Genomic DNA, 26845 nt, shown 5'->3' with positions numbered 1-26845 from the left:
AGACCTGTACTACGTACATTGAGGAAACGCTGAAATTGTGCAGAATAGTCAACTCTCGAATATCTAAAGAGGCTAAGTTGCACATTCATTGAAAGGTATAGCTTAAGGCGCTTATATATATATATATTTTTTTTTGGTTGGCAAAGAAAGCTTGAATTACATGTCTGACATCATTGGTCCCTGCAGAACCTCTGATTCGCTGAAAGTTTGGTAGCTTGGCTAACGTCACAACAGTGGTGAGTGTGGATAGGAGTCCTCGCATTGTTATTCCGTCAACCATACGGCAAAGTGTTCGATAGGAGTTGCTCCACCCAGACGTCCCGTCACTCAAACAGGCATCACTGGTGCGTACTCAACACACGATATGACCAACACAGCCGTTCGATGGTTCACGCAGTGGCTGACCAACATAGTCCTATTCCACACTTAAAAGAGACCAGTAGCTGTCAGGATTTTGACTACGACCAACGCCTTTGGCGCACGCACTCCTCCCTGCGGTCCATGGTGCATGTGACCCACCTGGTGGCTATGCGATTGACACCAACATACCTCACTATATTGAGGAGCATCGAAATATCCGGCCTCTTCCGGTATGCACTGTCATAGGCCATAGAGCGAGTTTATGCAATCGGCACCTAATACTGTGAAGTGGTCTACCAAGGTTCTCAATAGGCTCGCATTTTTTTATGAAGACAACTCAACTTCCGTACACCACCTTTCCGTCAGGTGGCGCTACTACCCGCAACGCTGTCGGAGCCGCACATCGGCATCTAAGAGGAGTTTAACGCCCCAACCACCTAATGGTGCACCACGTTTACCTCGTTCGTGCAAAGCGCTGCTGCGCCGCGCATTTGCAATCGGAAAACGAACTAGCGCGGCCGATGGGGCAGAAGTCGTTCGACACATACTAGCGACAGAAATTCCCCCTGAAGTTATCATTTCCAACGACGTAAATGTTAGACAACATTAAATTATGGGGTTTTACGTGCCAAAAACACTTTCTGATTATGGGGTACGCCGTAGTGGAGGACCCCGGAAATTTCCACTAACTGGGGTTCTTTAACGTGCACCTAAATCTAAGTACACGGGTGTTTTCTCATTTCGCCCCTATCGAAGTGCGGCCGCCGTGGCCGGCTTCGATCTCGCGACCTCGTGCTCAGCAGCCAAACAGCAGATCCACTGAGCAACCATGGCGGGTCGACGTACATGGGCTATTTTATGGTGTTTCTACAATTGCTTCATTTTGGGTACCGGAGCAACTTCGTGTGTATCGATCCTCGCTTTTAAAAGGTTCCTTGGGAGCAAGTTTGCATCTCGATGGGGTCATGCGGCAACGTTTTGTGGAGTCAGCGGCGAGTCGCTGCGTCCGGTATACTTGGCGGGCAGAGTTGTCCCGACGGAATTTGTAGTTATTTTACGATCAACACACGAAGTAACTTTGAGCATTGATTTTTGCGACAGTGCGGGGCGGCCATAAACTGCAGCAAGGAGGAAGAGTCCTTCGATGGCCATGCTTCATCCGGGCTCTTGTAGGAGACGCTAAGTCAATAGGAACTACATATAGACACTCATTTCGAAGAAGTCGGAGATCCTGCTCCACAGGCCGCGCAAGAAAGGACCCCTTCCGCAGGCCGTGCTAGACGCTCGTCGTTTGGGCGCCCGCGTCACGACGAGCGAGGGGACCCGAATACCGACGGTGTCCAAGTTGCGAGTGATCGGCCTGTGGCTGGAAGAGAACGGTGCCAACCGCGAGCTGATTGCCCGACTGCAGAAGAAAATGGCCGCCGCCACACACCTCGTGCGGCGGGTCGCGAACAAGAAAAAAGGAATGATGGAACACAACGTTACGAGGCTGATACAGGCGTATGCGCTAAGCTACATAGCGTACGTCGCCGCATACGCAGACTGGAACAGGAGCGAAACCGACAAGCTGAACGTGGCAATCCGCAGGGCGTTCAAGACCGCCCTGGGAGTACCCCAGTACACCCCTTACAAAAATTTTTAATGTGTTTTTTTAGAAAGTCTTTTGAACTTTCTCTATAGAACTTTATTCCGTTTATTTTGATTGCCTATAGAATTTTCCTATAGAGTTTCAAAAGTTATTTGGCCACCGCATTCTTATAGGAACTCTAAAGACACATTTCTATAGAACATTTCTATCGAGTTGCTTTAGAGATGCTAAAGACAAATTTCTATAGAATATTTCTATCGAGTTCCTTTAGAGATGCTAAAGACAAATTTCTATAGAACATTTCTATCGAGTTGCTTTAGAGATGCTAAAGACAAATTTCTATAGAATATTTCTATCGAGTTGCTTTAGAGATGCTAAAGACAAATTTCTATAGAATATTTCTATCGAGTTCCTTTAGATGTGCTAAAGACAAATTTCTATAGAATATTTCTATCGAGTTTCTTTAGAGATGCTAAAGGCAAATTTCTACAGAATATTTCTATCGAGTTCCCTTACATGTGCTAAAGACAAATTTCTATAGAATATTTCTATCGAGTTTCTTTAGAGATGCTAAAGGCAAATTTCTATAGAATATTTCTATCGAGTTGCTTTCGAGTCCCTACAAGCAAATGCCTATAAAAGCTAGGCCGATGTGTGTAAAGTACTTGCAATTTACCAAAGTTCTACTGTAGGCAATAAGGACTACAGTAAATGCAGTGGCAAAATAATTGGTGCTACAACCACAAAGTATTCAGTTTGAAATGTTTATTGCACTTCAGACTAGATACATGCTTCATATATGTGACATACACACTTCAGACTAGAACTTGCAACACACAAACTGTAGCTGCCAACATGCTTCTCAGGTCAAGCTGGTGGTGCAAACACACAAAACATGAGGTAAAAGAATCAGTGGCAGACTTGATTACAGTTGACACCTCGCAATAACAGGCTTGACTAGGACAAGAAACCATACCATTAAAACTGCAAAAGGAGTGCCTGTTCCAGCAGTGCACATTAAATGTTTGGATACTAAAGCCTGAAAATAGACTGATATGAATGTGCACTGCAATGTTGTGTCAGCCTGACGAAACGACACAGCATTTTAGTCTGAGCAAAAATAACACTGGCAGTCGCTGCAAAAATGTGGCAAACAGGGGTTATCATAGAGCAGTGCAGCATATATCGTAAAAAGTTTAAAAGCTTGTATTTCGTTGTAAGGGAAACAATTTTGAGATCAGAGCCAATATTCTAATTAGGGTGAGAAATACAAACCAGACCGACACACGCAATGACTAAAAAAGAGATCTAGCTCAGGAGCTCCTATGTAATGCACATGAACAGTAAAATCGTTTTTCTCGGCAACTATGCAACCAAATTTGATGAGGTTTGATACATTTAAAAATGTTTAAATTATAGTTTTTACATTAACACCATCAATTTTTATTAAAATTTGCTGAAAATAGCAAAACTTGAAGGAAAAGGACTTAGTTTGCAACTGTAAATAAAAAAAAGAGCTAGCACAAGTTCGTTAATTCTGTAAATTTTCCTGCTCAAATACATCCAAAATACAGAAATACTTTTGAGACAACCACAGCACTAATTTGAATTAAGTTTGCGGCATTTGAGAATTCTACCTGTTGCAGGAAGGACTATTTGGCAGGTTTCAGAAAAATAACACCACGAAGCTTACTAATGCCCGTCTCTGTGCCAGAAAGAGATATCATAGTTCTGCAGACTCCATCTGCTATGTCTAAAGTCAACAAACTGTATATATGAATTTACAGCTAGCATGAAATTGTTGCAACGTTTGAGAGTTTCGCGCATCTACTCATAAATTTGTGATTGTATATTAGAGCAGCATATGGTATCTCTAATTTGACAGATTAAATTATGGTATTAGGTCCAACAGAAATGTGATCTCATTTTTTGTTATATAAGATTTGTTAACCTTACTGCTCTGTTTCTTCAAAATTTACAGTTTCCATGAATTTATGCTACGTGAATTATGCTTTTTCAAATAACGTTTACTTTGATGCAACAATATTTCTTTATTTTACCTGACTCCTTGCTAAAAAAACTGCACAGTATTCATGAGATATGAATAAATAAATATTAAGTGAATAAGTAAACAAATAAATATTGCGGTTTGTCTTATCATTCCACCACCAGCATGAACTGTAGGGAGCTTTGGCTACTGCCCACATGGTTGCAAGTTCATTCTTACATGACCACCTGCTATTTCACTTCCCAGGAATGGAGCGAGGAAAGGCTAGTTTTTGGCCTCATTTGGTCCGTCTAGTAACGGCGACGGTGGAGCCTGGAAAATAAAATTGAAATTAATTTTCAAAAGGTGTAATGAACACTCAGTCATAATGTATTAGCAGGCACAAACATGCCACAAATATCTATATAGTTGTAGCGTTATGCTAAGTTTCATTTCAGTATTTCAGAAAAAAATTATAACAGAAAGGTGGCAGAACGCCCCACCTCCCCACCACTCTGCCAAACAGTGGCAGTTCTTTTGAGAATCACTTTTGAGAATATTTTTACTTTCCCAAGATTCGGTGACATCAGCACTGGGCCAATGTGCCTGGCAGTAGAATATCATTGCTGATGACAAAAAGCATCTCCGAACGACAACAGCCTAGTCACACATTAATCTGACCTTGCAATGACAACACATTCCCATTTATAACATAAGCAAGCAGGAACACCCATGAGCTAAGAGTCCTATACAGATGTCACACTATGCATAGAAAAATTTTTTTTGAAAAGGGAATGACCTACTGGCTTCTATTGCTGAGCGGTAGACAAAATTAATATTCCATCCGCTATTAGCCATAGTTGGTATGTACTATGCTTAATATGCGAATAATAAATTTCTCACATGGAGCTTGGGCATCTAAGTATGCATTGTATGGGGAACAATAATGTTTTAAGTTGTTTACGCAAACTATGATGGATAACTGCCAATTTGTGGTATTTGGAACACAGTCGCGGTGTCACTGTCAGATACAATGGACACAGTATATTCGTGCTTTTTGAGTTATTGAAACAATTAGTTTCTAATCTAGTACGGGTATGTACACTGATATGTATCCTAAACGCAATGATAAGACTGCCCAATTGCAATTGAAATGTTCATTCAGTTTTAATTAAAAAGGGTCCTTCTTGCAACCTGGCATGTGAAAAACAGAAAACAAAAATTATACTAATCAAGTAACTTTGAAAACTGATTGCATAACTGCTCTATAGGTCAAGCAGAAAATTTAACAAGAAATAACGTGCCTAAAACTAGTTGCAACAAACAAATTTGTTACTACGAAGGTTGCGGACAATTCAGTAAACAGATTGTGACCCAGTCTTTTTATGTGGCATTCCTCAGTGATGTTGTTGGCCAATTGGTTGCCGCAGCTGAACAAAACAGATGAACAGTCTAAATCAGGTGCGCAGCCCCAGTCCCATCGGTGCATGGTCAAGTGGGACGAACATACTGATCCGGGGAGTGAATTATGGTGCTGTCTTAGGTACGTGTTGAGGCACCGGCCAATCTGTTGCATGTACATTTGACCAAATATACACATGATCACAAGAATAGACTACACTACCCCTGACAGACAAGACAAATTTAGTGGTATCTAAGCAAGCCTTTCTTGTCAGGGTGCCATATGCACAGCAGTGTGCAAGAGAATTGAGAAAGGCAAGCAGGCAAGGGAGGCTTGCTCGGTGAAAGATACCACCAAATTTGTCGTGTGTCACAGGCAGTGAGTGCACTGTATCCCTTTCACATGTGGTCAAGCGTACATACGGCAAACTGGCCGGTATCTTCTCATGTGTATAAGAGATCCAGTATGGTCATCCAACTTGGCCGTACATTTCCACAACGGGGCTTCATGTTGGATTACAATCGTTCATCTGTTTTCATCCACCGTAAAAACTGACAAGTGAAATCGATGAGGCATACCACATATATAGTAAGAGATGTGGGTGAGCCCCCATATTTAATGCAACAAACAAAAAAGGCATCCTGTGTAGGTCAACAAGGTATCCATATCAGTCTGTGCCTATGTACTACAGAAGTAAATGCAGCTTAGTAAATACTGACCTTCATATTAATTTTCGAGAAATTAAAGCTCACCAAATGTGTATTTTGCAGTGGCTGTTACTATGGGAACAGAGAAGTAACTGTAAAGATATCAATGATAAACAAAGATGTGCACACTACATGCTTAGACCTGTGACATATTTAGTCCACTACCCTTCGAATTCCTACATGCACAGAAAACTGCACGAGATTCTAGCACAAACACACAAAAAAAAATATGCAAACAGGGGTACAGCATAGGAAATAGTTTTCAAAGAATAAAACCCCAATAAAAAGTCATAAATACACTATGTACAAAGCAAAAAATATATGTAGCTTGCAGGTAAGCAACTTACGCAAAAGAAATACTAAACATCAGGAATGGTTGGGTATAGTTTTATACAGAACACAATCATGTGGGCATAATGGCTATGCACACTAATAGGTAGCAAGTTCAATAAGGTTGCATAAATATTTAGTCTCTTTAGTATGCTGCATTAAGTAATGTGTCGACAAACTTCACCATGAATGACACCAAGCCCCCTTTTTGGAACACGTACATTTCATACACACCTGTCATGACGATCCAGATCACACGCCATGCTGCTGCAGTCATATATCCACAGGGTCGGCATTTCTTGGGGCTCCTCGATCTTGTAGTTAATGTTGTGGGTCACGGCCTCGCCACTACAAAATCAATTCTATGTTAGCTTAAAGCAGTGGCACAATAAAGCTGTGATATCGTGAAAACATGCAATCAGCACCTAAAAGAGTCACGAAAACAATGTCTGCACTAATGTGGAAGGAGAGCAAATGCTCGAAATCATCGAATGTCATGACAATGCGGACCTCTACATCAAATAAAGTTTTGGACGCACCGCAGCAGCAGATTACAATCTAAACTTAATGTTTTTTTTCCCATTACTTAGTATAGGCAACGTTCCCCTGTCATGCTTAGTTAAGTCAGTTATGTCAACACATCTTGCCTTGGAAATAAAGCTGTACTAGTAGCAAGCTGTGATTGGCTTACATTTTTTTCTTAGAACTGTTCGTTAGCCAAAAACCTCGTAAGCAGAGATTGTGCACAACGTCGAAGCATTTATAAGTGAGGAAACGTCATTGAAGAAAGAATCGATGAAGAGGTAGACGGGTCGTTACTATGCAACTTTAGCAGACAGGCGGGAGCTCACGCACAACTGCACAAGGCGAACACGATTTCCGAAACTTTTCTCAGCGGAAGCAAACGCTTATGAGGATTATCAATTCCGCACTGTGGCAATAGAGTTGCGTACACAATTCTTACAACCAGCGCGTAGCAAGTATCAGCACAGGGTTCACTGTTGTCGTGGGTGTTCCACTTACTACGTTCGCAAGGCACTCTATACACACACGGGAAGCACACACAACACGGATGAACGCACGTGTAGTTGGCGAGCACGATTGCTTACCGTTTCAACAGTACGACGAGGTCGAAAGGCACTCTCAAAGTTTCCAGTGATGCGTCTGCGATGTTACTTGCAGCAAACAAGCCACTGGGTAGTGGACGAGCTGAGGCGCGCTAATAATACGCATTACTTCTCTGCGCCGTCCACCAAACTTTCCACGAACACAAGCGGAGACAAAGGGAACGCACTCCATGGCATGAAAATCGTTGGTCCACATTTAGCTGGCGCGCCACGCATACGGCGTGCTTACAGCGAGACTCAAGCCATCTTCTGGCACTTTCGTGCTCGCGAACTACGTCTCATTTCATTACAGCAAACCTAATAACACACGGACAAACAAACACATCGACGCAGCTCGCACGACAACCGTTGAAGACGGAGCAATAACAACACGCCGTAGCTTCGTATTCTACCTGTCGCGTTGAATACGAAAATACCGGCGCCGCCAGCGCCGTCTGTATAATAGTGCGGCTGCTGTGGCCTCCGTGATTCCTACAATAATACCCACTACAGCAGGTTTTGTGCCGTTTTGAGCCGGCCTTTGAGCCGAACTACATACATATGTTGCTAGACAAGAAGAAACATTGACATGCTCATATTGTGTGCTATAGTTTAGGGCAGAAATAAATTACATGCAGTATTCTTGCTTTTGAATCGCTTATGCCACATGTAGTCAGCAAAAAGCATGGCCTTCAAGATCTCGACAATTTACCCTGTGTAAGCTATCGCTGCGGTGTGATTTTAACGATTTCAACCTCGGTCACTGGCCTTAAAACCCTAACTGACTTTATGCGCAGCCGTTACCTGCAGTGCCTGTGCCCTCACTTCGTTTCTCATTGAAGTAACTTCCTGCTGTCGTTTAAATGTAGCCCAGAAATTGTCGACACAACCTCGGAGGTACACGTGTGCAGTGTGTGATGTTTCCGTGCGCTTGTGTCCGTCGCACAGCAACGTATATACGATGATGTTTAATTTTACCCGTGAGGTACAGGTTACGCTTATGTGTTCCCTATCTTGCTTTCGTGGCGATGCGCTTATCATGCGCGGATCGCGCTCATGTGGTCTGCGACTGTTCAAGATTCCTTGAAAAAAAAAAAATCGTTTCTGCAGCGTGCATTTGAGTGGTATGTGCCAGAAATTTGCGGCGGCGTTCGATCTGTTTCCGCCCCAAGTGCTGCAGTCACTGCATGCCAGCAAATAGATATGACGCGATTGCTAAGGCGCAGTTTTGCTTAGTGTTTCTTGGTATACATCTTTGTGATTTACCTGCATATGCGATATAAACCACAATGCGCGCTTCCGTTATATTTCTTTGGTTTTCCTAATTTCGATTAGTGTGATGTTTGCCTTGGTCAATGAGTGTCTTTTTAACGATGCTCTTACTTGATAGTAAAAAAATGGCTGTGGCTTAGGTAAGGTTAAGCCCAGGATGCGAAGCATACTAGCCTTTATTTTAGTTGTTGAACCACTGTTTAGCCTGGTGAACTGCTGTTGCTTGGCTATATTTGGTTCGGCTAGACGAAGAAACAACTCATGCATTACTTCTTCGCCTTCAAGAGTGGAACGCGACAGCGTTCCCGTCGACCCGCCAAGGGGTGTAAGACAATGGGCTACAGGGCAGCGACTACGCGCCCCGCATTGGACGCGGTGAGCGTCGAGCAAAGCAGCGTTCGGCGCGGCAACGAAATGTGCGCCTGAGCAAGAGACGCACGCCTTAGAAACAGCGCGTTTCTAAGGCAACACCGCATTCACTAGAGGCGCTTTTGTACCGCTTTGAAGCGTTGTACTCGTGGCTCAGTGGTAGCGTCTCCGTCCCACACTCCGGAGACCCTGGTTCGATTCCCACCCAGCCCGTCTTGCAAGAGTTGAGCCAAAGCCACTTCTCCTCTGTCGTGACGTCACGGTGTCACGTGATTTCATGGTCACCGCCGCGCCTGAGGAGCTGGGTTGAGCCCTCGTAATATGCTTCGCATAAAAAACTCTGAAATGCCGATTGCAAGAACCAGCGTCTTCCAGTGCCTTCCAGTGTGAAACCAGCGCGTTTTTCTTTTATGCGAAGCATATTACGAGAGCTCAACCCAGCTCCTCAGGCGCGGCGGTGTCGCCATGAAATCACGTGACACCGTGACGTCACGACAGAGGAGAAGTGGCTTTGGCTCAACTCTTGCAAGATGGGCTGGGTGGGAATCGAACCAGGGTTTCCGGAGTGTGAGACGGAGACGCTACCACTGAGCCACGGGTACGATGCTTCAAAGCGGTACAAAAGCGCCTCTAGTGATTGCGGCGTTGCCTTAGAAACGAGCTGTTTCTAAGGCTTAGGCGTGCGTCGCTTGCTCAGGCGCACATTTCGTTGCCGCGCCGAACGCTGCGTTGCTCGACGCTCACCGCGTCCAATGCGGGGTGCGTAGTCGCTGCCCTGTAGCCCATTGTCTTACACCCCTTGGCGGGTCGACGGGAACGCTGTCGCGTTCCACTCTTGAAGGCGAAGAAGTAATGCATGAGTTGTTTCTTCGTCTAGCCGAACCAAATATAGCCAAGCAACAGCAGTTCACCAGGCTAAACAGTGGTTCAACAACTAAAATAAAGGCTAGTATGCTTCGCATCCTGGGCTTAACCTTACCTAAGCCACAGCCATTTTTTTTTCTTTTTCTTTCTTTTTTTTTAAGCACTGGATCGCACTGGGTACGCTGGCGCTCGCTGGGACTCACTCGAGACCAGTGAGAACGCTGGATAAGAGCTGGGTCACACTGGAAGAGACGCTCGCATTGGAAACGGCGCTGGTTGTGTTTGTGCCGCGCTGGCTCCAGCACGCAAGGACGAGCGCTGCTGAATATTAAATGCTTTATACAATTTCATGGCTTGATACTAGTCTCTTGTCCTAAATAACGCTATATCTTAGGGTCATAGAACTATTTCGTGTCGCAGCATGGAATAAAGGTGCGTGAGCTGCCTTGTTTATTCCTGCACATGTGACACTGAAAATCACTTTCGTTTTTTGCATTTTGCCTTGTGACAGGGCGGACAGCTAAATTCTTTAACGAAACCACGCATAGACGGAGGACGCCGCTTTTTTAGTAGTTCGCACGTAACGTATGACTGGGAGTTATCGCCATTGTCGCAGTGTTGTGGAGTGGACATGAAATCCAGAAGTCGTTCAGACGCGCTCGAACGGACCCCGAGTTCGATGCCTACCGCTGCTTGATATTATCGCACCGATAACAAGGCTGAGGCGATTCGTGCGCTTCCACTTTCCCTATTGTACTAAAAAGAGTTCTGAGGCTCAAATACACACATTTTAGCTTTCGCCAGCTACCCGCGCCGAGATCAGTCCCCATCGAAGCTTAGGCATAGCGTATCCGCCGAGTCCGTCTGCACGCTATCGGCGCGTCTAACCTCAAGAATCAAGAAGTCTAAAAAGGATAAATTACTTTATATTTCAGATTTCGCATCGGTGCTTTTAAATAAACAATTTTTTCATGTCTACAGTGCCAGCACAAGAAGTGAGAAGCGCCGATGTGACGCATCATAAACGCAGGTATATGTGCTGTCGCCGAAGGCTCCCAGCACTAGCCTGCGTTTCTCTGACGAATATATATGGCTAGACAGACGTGTAGACTGAAAGTCATCACTGAACTAAGAAAACATTGCATACCCCTCGCGTGAAGAACAAGAAACGGCTATCGAAATCGGCAGTAACAGTCCATTCATGCAGCGTCCCGGGTCGGTGGTTCATTTAGGACTTTTTTTCGAAGCTAAAATACCAATCGCAGTCGATGTTATGGCACTTCCGAGCACACTATTGAATATGGAGAGCAAATTTTTCTTTGAGGTACAGGCGTGAGTTTTAGTTGCTGGCCGATAGCGCATCTACCACGTCTGTGCAAGACTTCTCTCTGTGAAACTAAAACTGCTTCTCGATTTTGATAAGCTAAATTATCCGCCCATGTCCCTATGCTGACGCGGCGTAGCGGTAATGAGCCGGGCTGGGGATCTGCAGGTACGACGATCGAATCCTGGTCAGAGCACTTTTGTTTTTACATGTTCATTTTTTCTATTTATATTGTACTAAAACGCTATCTGTTGCTTTCTGTATTAAAAAAAATACATACGGTGTCCAGGCACCACGTATTTAACGCGCTAGAGCTGTTTTTCGCACCAGTAACCAGCGCCTCCCAGTACGCCGCGCTTGCCCAGCGCCCCATGCATCCAGCGCGCGGCACTGGACCCATAATCCGGCGATGCACTGGATACTGGGTACTGTTTATAGAGTGAAAATATAGAGCCGTTCTTAGACAGGCCGCACTTTAGCTTGTTTAATTTCCTATAAACGTTCCTTTACAGAACTCAGTACGTATGCCATATAATGGCACACTTTTAGAACGGGAATGGAGAGCCAGTCTAGAGACAGGCCGCATTAGAAGTTCTGAAAACGTTCTATAAATTTTTCTATAGAATTTGGTACATAAGATGTCAACACGACCTCTATAGAACTTTTATGGAGGATGTAGAGCCATTCTATAGACAGGCCGCATTAGAAGTTCTGAAAAGGTTCTATTAACATTTTTCTGTAGGATTTGGCACATAAGATGTTAATACGACCTCTATAGAACGTTTCCGAAAACGTTCTATAAATTTTTTTCTATAGAATTTGGTACATAAAATGTCAATACGACCTCTATAGAACATTTATGGAGGGTGAATGGAGAGTCAGTCTATAGACAAGTCGCATTAGAAGTGTTAAAAACTTTCTATAGACATTATTTTATAGAATATTGTACATATGATGACAATAAACCCTCTATAGACTGCTTATAGAGCGTGAATGGAGAGTCAGTCTATAGACAAGCCGCATTAGAAGTGTTAAAAACTTTCTATAGACATTATTTTATAGAATTTAGTACATATGATATCAATACAATCTCTATAGAACATTTATAGAGAACGAATGGAGAGCCATTCTATAGACAGGTCGCGTTAGAAGTTTTAAAGACATTCTATAAAAATTACTTTATAGAATTCAGTACATAGGACGTCAATACACCCTCTATAGAACATCTATTGTGTGTGAAATGACTTGTTTCTATAGAAAGGTTTCTATAGACTTCTTATAGAGATTCTATGCAGACGACTCTATAGATCGCGAGTTCCTATAGAGTCCCTTTTGACTCCATAGGAACTCATTAGGAGTTCTAAAGGAACTCTAAATCCATTTTCATAAGGGACGCCAACCCACAGGCTCCTCGAGTTGGGCGTACACAACACGCTCGAGGAGATCGCCGAGGCGCAGAGAATCGCGCAGCTGGAGAGGCTGTCGAGCACCGTAACGGGAAGACGAATCGTGGACTTGCTCGGGATTCGATATCACGAGGTGCGTGGACTGAAAGAATAACTGCTACCGGAAGTCAGGGACGCCATACAGACGGAAAATATGCCGAAGAATATGCATGCGGTGCATGACGTGCAAAGACGTATACGCAGGGCGGTAGCAATCCTCGAGAAGCATGGAAGACAAGAAGGCGTCCTCTTCGTCGATGCAGCCAGGTACCCGCGGCCAGGGGGTGACTCTGATGGCGACGAGGAACGTCGACCACCACCGCCGCTACAAGGGAATGTGCGAGGCGAGCCACAGTTACCAGCACCACCACCACTACTGCTACTACGACAACAACGGCAGCAGCAACAACAGCAACATCGACACGGCCGGCCAACGGCGGCGGCGCCCGCCTTCTCCATGGCAGTCGTAGATACAAAGGGAACGATCCGAGTCACGGCATCAGCGAGGCTGCCGTCGGCCGAAGCAGCGGAAGAGATGGCCATAGCCCTCGCGGTACTCCACGGAGGTACGGAGGGTAACCTGATTATCAGCGACTCCAAATCAGCGATTCGGAATTATATCAAAGGTTGGGTGTCCGCGGATGTGGCGCGCATGCTCAACGCCCTCGCCGGGGACTTCGGATCTGGCACCATCACAAACAAGTCCCTCAAGTGGTTCCCCGCGCACGTCGGGGAGCTTGGCAGTAACAGCAACAATGACACCAACATTGCTAACGGCTGAAGACGCAACGACACTCCACCCAACCACAACGAGCGCGCCCACCTCGTCGCGAGGCAGCTTACCCGCCGCGACGCGGTCACCCAGAGGGCAGCCGCTGCCATTGTTGTGCGGGACACCAGCGGAGGAGTGACGGTGACGGCGGCTGCCACCCCGTCTGACGCGGCCGCTGTCGTTACCAATACAACACAAATCGCGGTGGACGGAGCTGGGGATCACGCGGACGCCGACTGCGATGTCAGGGAGTTTCCGGCAACGTGTAGAGAGGTGATTGGTCACTATCGGAAAGAAAGATGAAAATATCCACAACCCCACGGGCGTCTAGACAGGTCCCAGGCGGTCGACCTGAGACGGTTGCAGACGGGCACTTTCACCAACCCCTACCACCTGCACCGCCTGTGGCCCGCGCCGTACCCGTCGCACGGCTGCCCGTGGTGCGAGCACGAACGGGCCCATATGGCCCATGTGCTTTGGCAATGCCAACGCCACATGGAACCAGGACAAAGAGGAAGGGGGGATACAACAGCGGAACCCTCTGAAGTGGGGCGCCTCGCTGAGAGATGGCAAGCCGCCCTTGTCAGCGAGGCACCCGAAGACCAGGAGTGGGCCGTCCAGCGGGCCAGGGCCGTTGCCGAGGATCTCGAAAGATTTTCCTCGGTCGATGGACCCCTGGCAGCCTAGCCCCGGGTACCAACATCAACAACTGCTGGACAAATAAAGTTTGTTCCTATCCAGTCTTTACTATAACCCATTCTATCACAACTCCCTCATGTGCACGTAACGGGCTTCTCTAGAAAAAAAAACTACTCAAGGACGAGTGTACGCTCACTTCTAGCAGTTCTGGAGCATCTCCGGCCAACAATCCTTCGGGATTTGCTCGAGGACCCTAGTTCCTGTCATTTAGGCATTGTGCGCACTCTTTATGTCATTCAAGCACGCTTTGACTTGCCGCGGATCCGACACTCGGTTGAGCTGTGCGTGGCCAGGTGCGTGCAATGCCAATGTCTGAAAGGTTCAGTCACTGCCCCATCTTGTCTCCTTCAAGCTGTGTCCTCCGCCAAGCTTGCCATTTCTGCAAGGTGCAATCTTTCTCTCGGGTCCTTTTCCCCAGTCACCCAATGACAACGCCGCTGGATACTTAACTGCGCCGACTACTTAACGCATTACTGCGAGGCAGCGCCCATACCTTCAATCACTGCCACGAAAATGTCGTTCTTCCTACTTAACCCTATTGTTCTGAGAAACGGGCCACCTTGGGTTATTATAAGTGACCGCTGACGTCAATTCACACCGGATATCGTGGAAGCGCTTCAACGTTTGTGTGACTCGCAGTTGAAGCACACGATGCTGTATCATCTACCGATGAACCATCTCACTGAACGCATTACTCAAATGATCAGCAATATGCTTTCCACGTACGTTGCATCCGATCACAAGTTCTGGGATGAGGTACTACCACTTATTACATAAGCACACGCTACCACCAAGCATGAGGGCACTGGCTACAGACTCTACTTTCTTCGACATGCTCGCCCGACCCAGTATACGCTTGATACTGTCCTCCCTTTTTACCACCATGACAACTCAACGGTCGCCGATGCTCAATGCCTTACTGAAGATGCTCGGCGACTTTCGCGTCTGTGTACTATGGCGTTCCAAGAAAACACTAAAGCACGTTACGACGCACAGCACGGACTTGTTACGTATAATTGCGGTTACCTAACTTGGCTTTGGAATCTCACAACAGAAAAAAAAAGGTGGTTTGTGCCAAAAGCTGCTGGAAAACTATGATGAACGTAAGCTGCTCTTGACAAGATCAGCGAAGTCTACACACGCGCGGCTGACATGCCCTGATAGATGCTCTGCTAGGACTCAAGTTACGCATGTGACAAGGTAGAAAGCACATACGTCACGACAAGCACGTTGACTTCCCGGTGGGCTTTATTTCCGACGTCAGTTAGGCTGCGTCCATGTTCAAAAAAGAGAGCCGGAGATCTGAGAGGAAAGACGACCAGGACCACGACATTGCAGTGGCCATTTTTCTGCCATTTGTAGCCGATGCCAAGGCCTAAATAAACCTTTTTTTTGTGCTCATAACAATATTTTTTAACGTCAAGATAACAGAAACATGGCTGAGTGGTACCACTTTATATTATAGTGGAATTCAACAGGTAAGGAAACGCTCAATTTAATTAAGAAAACATGTTGCTCTACTGAAGGCGTTTTCTTATTTTTTTTTCAGTATGTGGCATGCCCTAAAGAAGTAGTTCTTTTGCAGCTTTTCTGTTCGTCATGGCTTCTAGGGTCCTCTTGTGCGGGCGCTTTCACAGTCATTTCACAAGCGCCTCAACGATTTTTTGTCTGCACAGTCTTCGGATCCCATAGCATATGTTACACCCAACAGACCGAACTATGGCAGGTTGTTTACATGGCTGCCTCGAAGATAAATGTCAATCTGAGCCAATTTTGCGAGAAAAGCGTTTTCTTTTATTTGTGCTACAGGGACATATTGATGTGGAACTGTTTTTGTAAAGACCATTGCGAGTAACAGTATCTGTCGCACTGGGTTTGCAGCATTGCGAAAACCAGCTGTTCGGACGGGTGACCACCGGTGCCTCGATATACTACATCGGTGGGTCTGGCTGCGCTTTCGCCGAGGGCAACGATACAAGCAAACAAGTGATATCCTTCGAAACGCCTCTCACAATAAGGCACAAGGTAGGTGTTTTGATTCACTGCGTCATGCAATATCAGGTTATGCCGTCAGGCCCATGCAATATCGCTGCATGGAAAGAATGGCAATATATGTGTACCGATTTGTTCTCTGGTGATGATGTTATTGTGCCTTCAAATAGGTAGCACTGTTACACGAAAGCGAGGCCATTATTTAGGACAAGAAGAAGTTTATTAACCACATTTCTGCATAGGGTTGTACTTAGCTGGGAAAGAGAGAGGGAAAAATATTACCTTTACAGCAGCTTGACTACCGGCTCACTGACAGCTTAGGTGCTTACTATGAAATATGCACATTTACAATACCACATATACTGCAATACAGCTGAAGTGGTATTATAGGTCGACCAAGTACTCTACTAAGAAAAAAAAGGGGGAAGAAACAAAATGGGCGTAACGCGTTTTCCCAAGGGCGCTGCAGCTTTACTGGGAATTGACATCACTCTCAAAGGCGCGCACGAATCTCCCACACAATGTGCGCAACTGCTTCCTCAAGCTGTTGAAGAAAAGTGGTTTTACGTGAGTTGCACGCCCACAGTTTTCCTTTTTGGCTCGCCGTTATGGCACATTTTTTTCCCCGAAACGTCAGAGTGGCACGCAGCGGCCAGGTTGCGGTTTTATTCGGCAAAGTCTACATTTTATTTTGAACGCCGCTGAAAGCTGTCTCAGTATGCCGCTACCAGTCACTCACCGCCCGTCAGTTATTAGTAGCTAATCCTCCGTGTATGACTGATTAGTAGGCCGCCCGCCAATTATGCGATTGTCGTAATGCCATAGACATTTTTATGTTATCATGCAATGGTCGTCGTGAGTGCGTGGTTATATCATCACAGTGATGCCATTGCCTTGGTTCCATGGCCTTTCCAGCTTCGTCATATGATTTCCGTCATGGAGCCGTCTACATAATGTTGTTGTGACGCTTCGTCGTTATGCCGTCATTGTCCTACCTTTGTCATTATTCCGAAGTCTTCATCCAGCTGTGCTCGTGACGTCGTCTGCATTTCTTTTCTTCATTCCTTCTTTGTCATTCAATCGGTGTCATCGCGTGGTCGTCATGGGGTCATGGTCGCTCATTCGTCGTCATTTTCTCGCAGTCATTCCGCTGTCGTTGTGCCGTCGTTGTCATACTATCGTCATCAAGCGTGAGATGCACATGTTTCAGCACCACAACTTTGTCTTGAGCTAGGCGTTTCCTTGTGAAAATACGTCGAAATTAATCGCCTGCTCTGTACTTGCAAATGGTCCTCCCCGATACCAATTAAAGCTTCGCCAATTCCCATAGCGAAGGAGATCTTTCTGTTAATACGATTAGCATTCTTAGTGTGCTTCACCGACTTTTCGGGCGGTGTCTCGGAACATACTGTTCCCACCAACTTCGGTCACTGGGCATATGCCACTGCATTTGTATCGCTGTTCAATGAACCTCTCTGATCCCAACTGGGAGCTCTGTATGTGGCACTGCCCATGTGCCACTTTTCAATGAAACTCTCCTAGGCCAACTTGAGTAATTGAGAATGTGCCACTGCGTTTGTATCGCCCTTCAATGAAAATCATTCAACCCAACTCGGGTCACAGGGCATGTGAATATACGCATGTGCCGCAATCCAGTTAATCTCTTTGATGTCAATTTGGCCCATTGGATATGTACAACGGGGTATGCGAGACTTATCAATGACCCTTTTTACAAAGACTTGGATCACTGGGGTATGCATACCACTGGATATATGCGACGTGGTGTCTGCCGCTCTTCAGTGAATGTCTTTTACGCCGACTTGGATCACTAGCTAAGGGTAACTCGATATGCACATTTCTTCGACAATCGTAAGGCGTAAAAATGTGCGTTGGGACTTGCGCCCGGAGTCAGCACCACCAAGCTCTTAGAACTAGGCTTACACAATACGCTCGAGGAACTCGTGGAGGCGCAACTAGTGTCCCAACTCTAGCGCCTATCCAAGACCGGCTAGGGCAGACACATGCTCGCAAAGCTCGGCATCACGAACCACACGCAGCACGGCATCAAATTAGAAATTCCAAGAACCATACGCGAGCATACGTACCCCCATCGCCTTGCAACATCCACCCCCAAAACCACACGAGGAGACATAAAGCCAGGGCACAACACATGAAACAAGATTACTCCAACAACAAGGAGGCGGTCTTCACCGACGCAGCCCATTATGGAGAAAGGAAGAGTTTCATGGCGGCAGTTACTAAGCACCGAGGCAAACGCCTCACGAGCGTCACCGTGAACACGGCACATGCCGAAGCGGCACATGCTGAAGCGGCAGAGGAAGCGGCCAAAGCACTGGCCCTCATACAAACCAAAGCGACATACGTGACTTGCGATTCGCAAACGGCAATTCTCAATTTTGCAAATGGGCGCATCTCGCAAGAGGTGTATCACGTACTCCAGCCACATCCCATACACCAGGCAGAGGCCGAATTCGATAACCGAAGGCATTTGCTATGGATCCCGGCACACAGCGGGTTGAGCACCCCCAACGAAGCGACTCACCCCGTTGCTCGAGGTCTCACTCACCGAGCATCATCGGAGGAAGAGCTCCCGCGGGGTACTGCAAATCTCTGGGCGTGGGAGGACCGTATGACCAGGTTCCACATCACGACACACTACCAGCTACAAAGAGGCGTAAACGCATTCCATCACGCTTGTTTAGACAGGATGAAAGCAGTACACTTCAGACAATTACAAACAGATTCTCGCAGAAATCGTAGACCCAAGCACGCCTTGTATCCAGACATGTACGAAACAAACACATGCACATCGTGTGGCGAGGTTGCCACACTTAATCACATGTTATGGGAATGTCAGCACTTAACAAATAAGTTGGGCAGTGCCGAAGCCTCCGCCTCTTCTACCGCCAGCCTCCACTCGCACTGGAAGACCGCACTGTTCAGCTCGAACCTGACAGCGCAACTGTGGGCCGTCCAGCGAGCCGAAAAACCGCTTCAAGACAAGGTCTTGGAACCACATCCGCGGCGTGTGTCCAGACCCACTAAAAGACACCGGACTCAATTCTGATTGATTTGATAATAAAGTTTACGCTCTCTCTTTCTCGACAATCCTCTTTGACGCAAACTTGACTCATTGGCTGTGAGCGAGCCACTAGTATGTATGTGCCGCTCTTCAAATAAAAATATCATTTAAATTGGTAGGGGGCTAGGTGGAGTCGAACACGTATCATATATATTCAGACCGTCTTGTTTCAATGTATATCCATATGCGCTTCATGCGTGGACTTTGGTGCGGCGGCTACAGTTGGCTCAGCGTGTCCGCTGACGAGCGTGATAGAGCAGCCCGGCTGCATACACGGCCTTGTACAATATGGGTGTTGGTGGTTGGAGCATGGTGCACCTACGCACTGCTTCAATGTCAATAGCATTATTGTCGATATTAGTCTTAAAATAAATTGCGCACATTTTCTTAAATTTTTTGATTACCTCTTATTACAGGTTTTTTATTGCTCTTAGCAGAAGTTCCTAAAATCACGCGTGGCATATTGCACAACTCTGCTTCTTATGCCAAATTACTCCAAAAGGCAAATATTTTTATAAATCGAAATATATATTTTAGTAAGCTCCACTGTATCTGAAATTGCCATTTGAAATACTTACTTCGCAGCACAATTTGTCACCCACGAATTGTAGCTTGTGAGTTTGCAAATGCAAAGAATATCCACTTTGAACGAATGGACGCAAGTGCAACAATGATCATTAGTGCGTTCGATATATACAAATTCATCAATGACACAGCTACATTTGAGCTTACGCATAAATACGGATATTAACTTAAACAAAGGTGTCATGATATAGATATTCCTAATGAAAGCATGACAGTTCTCATCTCAAAACTGGTACTGCCTCTAAAATGTGTATTAACTGGACAGGCCTTGCGAGATGACTGGCGTCAGTTGAATTGCGACGTCACGCTAACACAATTAAATAAACATTTGATTAGTATATATTAGTCATTTTTCAATTATGCAATTTGATTTCTTGCAGAAGGAATGAGCTGATGGAGTGGTGAAAATTAATTAGGAAATTACTGTTATAAACCACAGGCATTTTTCTTAAAAAATTATTTACCGTTAAAGAACACAACAGGTATAAATACGCAGTGTTAAAGCAATACACGTTATAATTACACGTTACTAACATACGCAATTATTGAAGCTTCATACGCTCTGGCCTCTACAACTTCCCGTTCCCTTAGTTGACGCGGAGAATTACTGAAACAAATGTATGCCGTGATTACTGAAAGGAAAATAGCAAAATAGTTCATTTGCAATAATGGTAATAGAAAGTAATGATTATTTGCGATAAAATAAAGTTGGCTAAATTCAAACACGAAACACAAATACAAGGGGAACGGACTGATACTTGCGCTGGTTACTAAGCGGTCCGAAGAGACTGTTCCAGTAAAGTCTTCTGCAAACATTTTGTATAGGAAGGCAAGTCTGATATTTCAACTGTATTCTATCGCAATACCATTATTTCTTACCAGCTGTACTGCGTTGAATGCTGTTATGTCCTAATCGAGTCATAATTTATCCTGCATAACGGGTTTCACATTTCTGGAGTGCTGTGAGTAATCCTTTGTATATATTTGTTGAGGTCATAATGTTTCCGTAAAGCTTAACATTTTTCCATTTGGCAAATCACAGGGAATTATTGATTGCCTTCAATCTTCATTGCAAGTTTTCAATTGCACGTAAGATCGACATCATTGTGTAGTATTTCGTTTTTTGCAGATGGTGGAGACGTACCGCAAGATAGGCTACGACTTGACCGATAAATACGTGATCAGCTGGGTAGTATACAACATGACGTACGGTCTGGCTCCAGCAGTCTGCAACGGCGAACACAATCGTATCTTAGAGATCCGCAAAATAATCGACGAGAACAAGTGATACCTGCGTCAATATTTGACCAACTCACCTACGCACTTGCATAAGGTCCAGTTCTCCACTACATATCCAAAATGATGCCAAATATCGCGCCTTCACTCTCTAAGAAGAAAAAAAAACTTTTTATCTTGTATTTGCACCCCTATTTCGTAGCGTAGACGAGTTGTTTTAAATTGCGCCATGTTTAGTCTCTTTTTCCATTAAGTCAGGTAAAAAAAAGCGACTGGTTTCTTTTGACCTGCGCCGAATGCCTTTTGTTTTAATTATTTCTCTGAAGGAATAAACACGGGACATGATTTGGAATAATACAAGCTGCTCACAGACCATCTAATTGTTTTTATTCCTAGAGCTTGAGTATTGTATAGGAAAACCCGATGATTGTTCAGATTTTGTCACAAGGCAGTTCCTATAGGAAGTGTCTTAATAACTACAACGATTCAGAGTTCATAAATATTTTCTAGGCCACACGATTTTTTTTATTTTTATATTGCCTGATGTAAGCACTATAATGCACTGTTAACAAAACAAGTCGCGTTTTTTCGTCGCCCGCCGCTGCACTGCGCGCGACAGAAAACGGCGCGCTTTTTCCCCTCTTTTCACTTTTGCGGTCGGGTGATTGAGCCACCATCGTTGGCTCACTCACGCACGCTTTCACTCACACACACAGCATACGGCGCGCGGTAACGATGTTAGGGACCTTGGACTTTATAGAGAATTTCTCTGCGACATCGACGGTGACGTCAGAAATGCGTCTGGAGTGTCGACGTAACTGTTATCGCAGTAAAAAAGTAAATGTATAACAGCCAAGATTTGGAAACTAAAGATGTCTGCAAGATGCAGACGTCTTTAGGCTGTTGAATTTGCCAAACTTCACTTACCTGATTGTCGAAAGTGTTACAATTAAACTCTTCTGGAATAATGATCTTAAAATACGATTTACGCCTGTAGGCTCCTTAACACCGAAGGAACCCTACGTCATCCCCAAGACTGCGACAAAGTACGGAAGGAGAACATGGCAACACTATGTTCCAGCCATATTTTATAATTTGCTAACGCCTGTGTTAGAAGCAAGCACAAGATGTGGGATTAAGAAACTAAGAATTTTCGAAGTTTAAAGTAACATTTTGTATAACTATTCAATATTTTGCTCAGACCCGCTAATAACTTACTCCGCTATTAACCCTGTGCAATTTTCTGTGACCTGACAGTCAGGAACTGCGAACCAAGCCCTCTGAGGCTTTGGTAGGCCTGCTATCTGTACTTTGTTTTCCTTTGCGCACAATAAAGTATGTATTGTATTGTATTATTCTGCCTATCTACTATGGTTTTAGGTGCGCCATTGTTATTGTTGCCATGGTTCTATATCGCTTTTGTTGCATGGTTTCTTTCACAGTGCTAAAAAATGGTGTCTACAGTTTTACGGCATACTATCTGATTATTGCGTAGTTTCCCAACTTGGTGCTGTATGGATTTGTTTTCGCTCTTATCTGTAGTAATAATGAACACTGAATTTTAGAATTTTCAGCTAATGCATCGTGTGTACATTTTACTTTTATTTTAGATATGTCTTGATTTGTATAGACGCGTCACTTTATTCGTACACTATACCGTCAATTGTGTTATAAAGTGGCAACATGTAAAGAGTCGGAAATCTTGGCATGTTGATATTTGTTTATGTATACACAGATAGTTTTTATATGCACTCAATACAAAATTTGTTGAACAATGCAACTAATTCTAAATGGATCTTTGCCTCCACGGCACCACATCTAGTACTATCGTCGGTCAGCAGGTAGATCAGTGAGTATATGACATGTTTGTTAAACGCATATTTATTAGCACCGGCCTTAATAACCACTTCAGGCTGACCGACATGAAGGCTACCTGTTGTCCAACCAAATATGATGACACGACGTAGAGCCTGTACGTGTATAGGTTGCTCTAAAGCATGCACAACTGTTAATGGAACAGTCCATGATATATGAACAGCTTGTTGAGTTTCCTAATTTGGGTACCTCATTTTTAAAACTTTCTATGTGCCATGAAATGCGCGAGCTTTTATAAAGCCCAGAAGTGTTAGTAACAGAACCAGGAGACTCAACTCTGTTCTCCATTTACAAACAACTGAGTACTGCATAAACCACCCAAGTATAATGTTGGCTGATTAGTACCTCTAAAGCGCCCCTACCTCTTAATAACCTAGGGCATAGTCAACAGCTTGCTTTTATTATATATTTTTATATACGGTCTGCCCGATTCTCAGGTACATTGACTACGTTTATGTGTGACACAATGGTTATTGACGCCATAAATGTAATGTTTTTCGCACATAAAACTCGCACATAATTTGGCAGAGCTCTGTTCACGCCTCTCTTCACCAATTCATCCTAGACGAACCAGAAACAGCGCCCTGGTACTCGTGAAACTTCTGCGTCGATGGCTTCAGTCAGCATCCGCGTAATCTGGAATTCGCATGTTGGCGTAGCTTTCGAATGGTGTAGTGCATAAATATTTACAACATGCGATTTAAGGCAGCAAGTGAAGTCGCCCCGCGTCACCACAAGCTGCACTAGAATGCAAGCATCAAGTCGTAAATTTAACATGGCGTCCAAAGTGTCAGCAGCGATGCTTAACGGCGTAGTCAAAATTGCCCCGTACTGTGAGATCATAACTCCAAACCAGTAGAATAACACGTCCTACAAAAGCGACATTTCGATGAAGATTTGAAGATGAAGACGTTTGAATGAGTATAAGGTGCAGGTGTGAGCGGCTCGCATGTGCCAGCGTCACGCTTTCTTGCGGAGCCGGCCGAATCCATCCCGGCAGCTTCTGGAGTGTCCACTTCTTCAGCTGCTCCTTCTGCAACTACAGAAAACAGCCAGATTAAAGAATTAAAGCAATTGATTCGCCTTTTATACCTACCCATCACGAAACTTTGGCGCTGAAGATATGCGCAGACGGGAGATGAAGTGGCACGCAACCACTCCTGATGACTGATGTTTAAATGAGCGAGTGTACGGCTTCAGGTGACGTGGTGAATGGTTCCATGGCATGGCTAATTAGCGCACAGTAGATAGATGCCACGAAAGCGGTTGCAACGGTGGCAAAACGTGTGAAAATCTTAGATACGTGTTGCTAAATATTTCCTCCAAATTTGGCAGTTTTGATTTCTTGCCATTTTGGCAAGTGAGAACGTAGTCTTGCTGTGACAGACATGAAACAAAAGCAGCAAAATATACGACACCCTCTGCGTCAGTGGGAGGCCGCCACAAGCACCAAAGAAAGAGAGAGAACGACGCGATGCTAGGCAAAAACGTGCATACGCCACAACCACAGATGAGCGCAAAGAGCCTTTGTGAGAATGACTTTCACGGATTATTCAGCTGACTGAAAAAGCCATATATTTAATTTAGCAATAGCATTATATGGTTACTGTAGATGTATTGCTTTTTTTTTCATAGAGGGCTGGCCTTTGTGTCGCCTTTCTGTTTTGTGCCGCTCTGTTTCAAAGTCTAACAAGGCCACGCGTACACTGTAAACGAAAATAAACCCACCTGGGAGTTTTTAGCAGGTGATGTACCCTAAAACCTCCCCTCCTCAAGTATTTACTCCGATGTATGGGAGCAAAACAGCGCCATTCCCTCGTTTCACTCCGCTGGCTGGCTGCGGGAGTATTAGGGCGACATGACGCGATTTTACTCCGCTTAAAAATCTTGTTCTCCCGTGAAACTCCGACAGGGAGTTTTAAAAACTCCCCTCCGCCGAAAGAGCTTGGTCACGTGGCGCTTCCCATGAGGCTGTGCGCCTCGCCAGCGACCGGGCGCATTCGGCGGAGTCGGCAGTGCTCATGGCTGGCGGTTTGTTTACATTTGTGAAGTGTCGTTCCGTGACAGCGTTTCGTCAATTTGTTTCCCGTATTTCCTTCCAGAAAGTGTTATAGGCATGCCTGAAGCTCGCTGTTTCTCAGCTTCAAGTACGTTTGCTCTGATCACTTTGCTGACAACGATGAATGCAAGAGCAACGTTTTCAAGTGCGGAAAAAGGCTTAGGTATACCTCGAAGCTGCTCACTGGCTCGTGATGTCGGCTCAGGTTCTGACTGTGTTTTCGTGCTGCGTGACCCTGGCTTGTGTTGTTCAGTACGTGAAATGCGACTTTTATGTCCTTTTGGGTACATGCTGACAACGTCTGATGTAATGTTTGAAAGGACCGCGTAGCAATGGCAACAGCAGCCACTGTTCGAGCGACGACGTCCGTGCTAGTCGCACATGTATGGCGTACCCCAAGTTCGTTGCGGTGCTGTGTTGCCAGTGAGAAAGATCGGAGTGCAAGCAACTGTTTTTATGTATCTGCGAACGGATATTTTCACCCGAAGAAAAACGGTAGGACATAAGTATGCGTACTGTAAATAAAGCTTCTTATTGAGCGATGTGCATCGAATTGTTATCGCGCATATAGGTTTTGGTCACGTCATTGCTTCCGATATTGCATTAACATTACGCTCTATCCGAGACACTGATTTAGACGCATGCCTGCTCGCTCCGAGTTTAAGCATTCACTCGACAGATCAGCTATGTAGCTCCTTTTCACAACCGAGAGATATTGCTTGGACGCGGAGCAAGTAGTGCGGTGTATAATATGTATGACTGCGCATTTTTCGGTGTTACGTCGGCTGCTGCGGGTCATGCTCACACGTAATAATTTGTTGCTACGCTACCACTATATCGCAAAAATTTAATTTTGCTATGAAGCAGACGCACTTACATTTTTCTTGCTTACTGTAACCAACGCACTACTTTTTGGCCGCGAACGCCGGCAGTGTGCGAAGTCGCTCTAGCACTCAGAATGGCATGCTAATTGTGAAAATTTACGTCATTAACTTTTTTCTCTCACTATTCTGAATTAACAGTTTTGTGTTGATTAAGGTATTCTGTTAATTTCAGAGAGGCAGATCTCGTATTAACGAGCATGTGAGTCGTAATTCTGAAAACAGCACAGCTGCTCCCTAGGCGGTTTCGAGGCACACAATATCGTGGCTATATATACTGGCACCGTTGCTTCTTGAGTATCGCGTGTACGTGTGATGTCTTTCAAATTTCTGCATTGGGCGTTTCTGAAATGTTTATGTATTTCATGATTTATGTGCTTTGATTGACTTGTTTCGTCGAATTTGACGCTGTCTCGTGTGCATATTTCGAAATTTGACCAGCAGCCTCTGTATGTAAAGATGTTCGCGCAAACTGACGCGTTGCCTCTTTTTATACTCCCATTGCACCTAAAAAAACTCCGTCCATTGCAAAGCAAAAAAGAAGGAAAAGATAGAAAAAATACCTCCCATAATTCCACGCGAAAATTCCGCTCGCACGGAGTAAAACTTCTACTCCGATCATAGGGAGCATAATAAACTCCGAACCGGGGGGTCGCTAGAGGACAAGCGTTATACTCCCACGTCGGAGTTATTTCCGTTTACAGTGTAGTAGCGTAGTTTCAGGTCTCTACGAGTAGGGTGTGCTTACTACACTAGTTAAGGGATTGCAGTGCTCTTCTCATCCGTTCGATAGTGCACTGCGTTCCACCTGCACCGCACCCCTCGATTTAACGCGCTGCAATGACAGTTCTGCACGAATTCTCGGCACTGTTGCACCGAGGGCTTT

General features: G+C 45.0%; 1 protein-coding gene and 2 long non-coding RNA genes across 6 annotated transcripts in view; 1 reads left to right on the top strand and 2 right to left on the bottom strand.

The window, feature by feature from the left end:
* LOC135902064 (uncharacterized) overlaps positions 1–21326 on the top strand; it is a 79936-nt gene extending 58610 nt beyond the window's left edge. For all 4 annotated transcript variants that reach the window (XM_065431962.2, XM_065431964.2, XM_070537071.1 and 1 more), the window contains 2 exons: positions 16110–16253; positions 21038–21326. In XM_065431962.2, coding sequence (XP_065288034.1) covers positions 16110–16253; positions 21038–21196 — 303 coding nt within the window. In that variant the 3' untranslated portion in view covers positions 21197–21326. The remainder of the gene's footprint in view (positions 1–16109; positions 16254–21037) is intronic.
* Positions 1–26845, bottom strand: part of LOC135902070 (uncharacterized) — a 750038-nt gene that overhangs the window by 213426 nt on the left and 509767 nt on the right. The gene's annotated exons all lie outside the window — the stretch shown is intronic.
* On the bottom strand, positions 2635–8849 carry LOC135902063 (uncharacterized). The gene is made up of 3 exons (XR_011513953.1): positions 7487–8849; positions 6612–6725; positions 2635–4271 (listed from the first exon to the last, which is right to left on the bottom strand). It is a non-coding gene; the product is annotated as an uncharacterized lncRNA (long non-coding RNA).

The sequence above is a fragment of the Dermacentor albipictus genome, chromosome 4 (assembly GCF_038994185.2).
Source record: "Dermacentor albipictus isolate Rhodes 1998 colony chromosome 4, USDA_Dalb.pri_finalv2, whole genome shotgun sequence".
NCBI classification, from domain to species: Eukaryota; Metazoa; Arthropoda; class Arachnida; order Ixodida; family Ixodidae; genus Dermacentor; species Dermacentor albipictus.
Note: the sequence above shows the minus strand (reverse complement) of the source record. Positions and strands in the feature narration are given on the sequence as shown.